The sequence below is a fragment of the Penaeus japonicus genome, unplaced genomic scaffold, assembly GCF_977035675.1.
Source record: "Penaeus japonicus unplaced genomic scaffold, GWHDUDI00000001_assembly GWHDUDI00000001, whole genome shotgun sequence".
In the NCBI taxonomy this organism is placed as follows: domain Eukaryota; kingdom Metazoa; phylum Arthropoda; class Malacostraca; order Decapoda; family Penaeidae; genus Penaeus; species Penaeus japonicus.
The window spans coordinates 29,852,436-29,854,935 of NW_028234403.1; the positions used below are offsets into that span (position 1 = coordinate 29,852,436).

A 2,500-nucleotide genomic window follows, 5' to 3' on the forward strand; every position below is an offset into this window, starting at 1 on the left:
GGGTCGTAAGCCAGTGCGTCCAGTCCTGAAGAGGAAGAAGGAGGGGGTTAATGTCTTGCTTTATACATCATTTTCTTTTATATATTAGTATCAAATTTTGACCAAATACAACCTATGCACATTTCACTCAGAACAAACCCTGCGCTTGCCGGCTAACCCGACCCCTTTGCATAACACTCCTTAAATCCTATCCCGTGCACCACGGATCCTCCCAAGCCCAGTAGCAGCCGCGGGAACGCCCTAAGCCACACACGTACCGCGACCGACATCTCTTAAGAATATTTCCGAGTACCTGTGCTTACTACCTGCCACACACGCACACAAGTTTATGAGGTGTTGAAGAAATTATACCGTGTACTGGGAAGCAATACAACTAAAGTTTATGTGTGTACTGTCATTTCTCACTCAGAAACCTAAACGCCCATAAGTACACATACACTCACGGACACATACACATACAACACACCACACACAGACGCACACATAACACACACACACATACACACACACACACCGGCCCACGCGGAGGCTTCCGCACACACCGCCGCTCTTTGTTGGTGCTCGTCGCTGCCCGTATGAATGGCGGCATCACCACACCTCAATAGCCGCTACCACACGCAGGGATAACCAGATCAGGATGTGCAAGGATACGGCGACGTCGGCCAGGATGAACTAGCCTACTTCTTCCCCGTCTCTCTCTCGCGATTAGCACTTCCTTCCTTTTAAAATGAGATTGTTTGATTCGGATTCGGATTTATCATCGTTATCAAACTGAATCAAAAGAAAAATATCACGACTCAAACTTTAGACACCATCAATTCACCATTAGACCATTCTTCACCAGTCACCATCCCCCATCACCATTACCCCCTTACCAGCAGCCCAGTCTTACCACAACCCCCCCCCCCTCCATCCTCCGTCCCACGCCACCCGACCCCCATCCCTCTACCCCCACCGCCACCAGCCTGGGAACCTGCACCACTAAGACAGGTCGTCGCGAGGACCTACTTCCGTTCCAACGACTTTTATTGTACTTGGCGTTAAGAACAACACTATAAATGGTGTGTGTATGTGTGGGGGTTGGGGGGTGGAGATGTGGGGGGATGTTCTTGAGAGATAGGAAAGAAAACAAGAATGCGAGGGAGGTGGCACGGGAAGAATGAATGTAAAAGGAAGAAGAAGGAGGCTGAGAAGGAGGGAGGGAGTGGAGAGGAAAGGAGCGAGGAAGCTAGAGAGAGGAAGAGAGGAAGAGATAATGAGAGAGAGAGAGAGAGAGAGAGAGAGAGAGAGAGAGAGAGAGAGAGAGAGAGAGAGAGAGAGAGAGAGAGAGAGAGAGAGAGAGAGAGAGAGAGAGAGAGAGAGAGAGAGAGAGAGAGAGAGAGAGAGGATGACAGAGCTGTGACACACCATCAGGAGGGGTCGCGGCCAAACCATGGGAACCACCACCAGTGCTAATGCTGCCCTCCCGCTACACCTCTGCCATGCCGACTTTCCTATTCGCATTCTTTGTAGTTAAGTGGCGCTACTGATAGCCTTTCATTACTTCTTGAAATGTTGATGATTTTCTGTTCTGTTTTTTTTTTCTTTTTTTTTCTTTTTTTCTTTTTTTTTGGTTACATGTCAAGAGAAACATTTTTTCTTGTATTTTAAAGTTGTTTTTTATTATATGCTTATCTTATCCCCTGCACACACACACACACACACACACATACATACACACACATACAAATAAAAACACACACACACACACACACACACACACACACACACACTCACGCACACACACACAAACACACGTCCCGCCTCTTATCTACCGCACTCTCAGCCCCACCAACTAGTGATCACTTTCCACTTGACATCGCTCACCAAAAAGTTCCCACAATGGTTGAGCAATGGAGAGCATGGTCACTTTGGAACCAATCAATTTAAAATTTCATCGATCACAAAAGGGAAACCTAAACAGAAAACGGGGAAGAGGTTACCTAATGTTGTCAAGTGCGAATTCACTTTTCGAATATTTTTCCATTTCAGGAGGAATATTATGCAATGCAGACGCCATTGTCGGAAAGCAATCTCCAAGAGTTGACTAACGTGTATGTTGCATAGAGTAATAAATTCAGACGACATCGAAAACTATTAGGACGCAAAATCCCGGCATGGCACCTCGTCTGATGTTACCGGGTGCCCGATCTTTGGCCTTTTTCCCACCCAGTCAGCCGTTCCCATCACACGTTGGACGTGTATGAACGCTGGGAGTTTAAGTGCCGCTCAGGGCCCGTTCTTCGGAGATGATACATATAGTAAAAGATACCTATAAACATCGGAGAAAATGTAGTGCTCGAGTTACAACCTGTGAGAAGCAACATCCTCCCTCAAGAGAGAAAAAAATAAAGAAAAGGGAAGGGGAGGGAAACCAAATCGCGCTTTCTTCGTCCTCACTGGAAGTCGGTGTCATGGCGGTCATTTTTCAAACGGTAAATACGCTCTTGGGATGTGACAT

The 2,500-nt window shown here is 46.9% G+C and overlaps 1 protein-coding gene across 1 annotated transcript in view; it reads right to left on the reverse strand.

Moving 5' to 3' along the window:
- Window positions 1-2,500, reverse strand: part of Hey (Hairy/E(spl)-related with YRPW motif) — a 12,168-nt gene that overhangs the window by 1,421 nt on the left and 8,247 nt on the right. Inside the window, exon 3 of the mRNA XM_043021784.2 lies at window positions 1-25. This exon is cut by the window's left edge and continues 1,421 nt beyond it. Coding sequence (XP_042877718.1) covers window positions 1-25 — 25 coding nt within the window. The remainder of the gene's footprint in view (window positions 26-2,500) is intronic.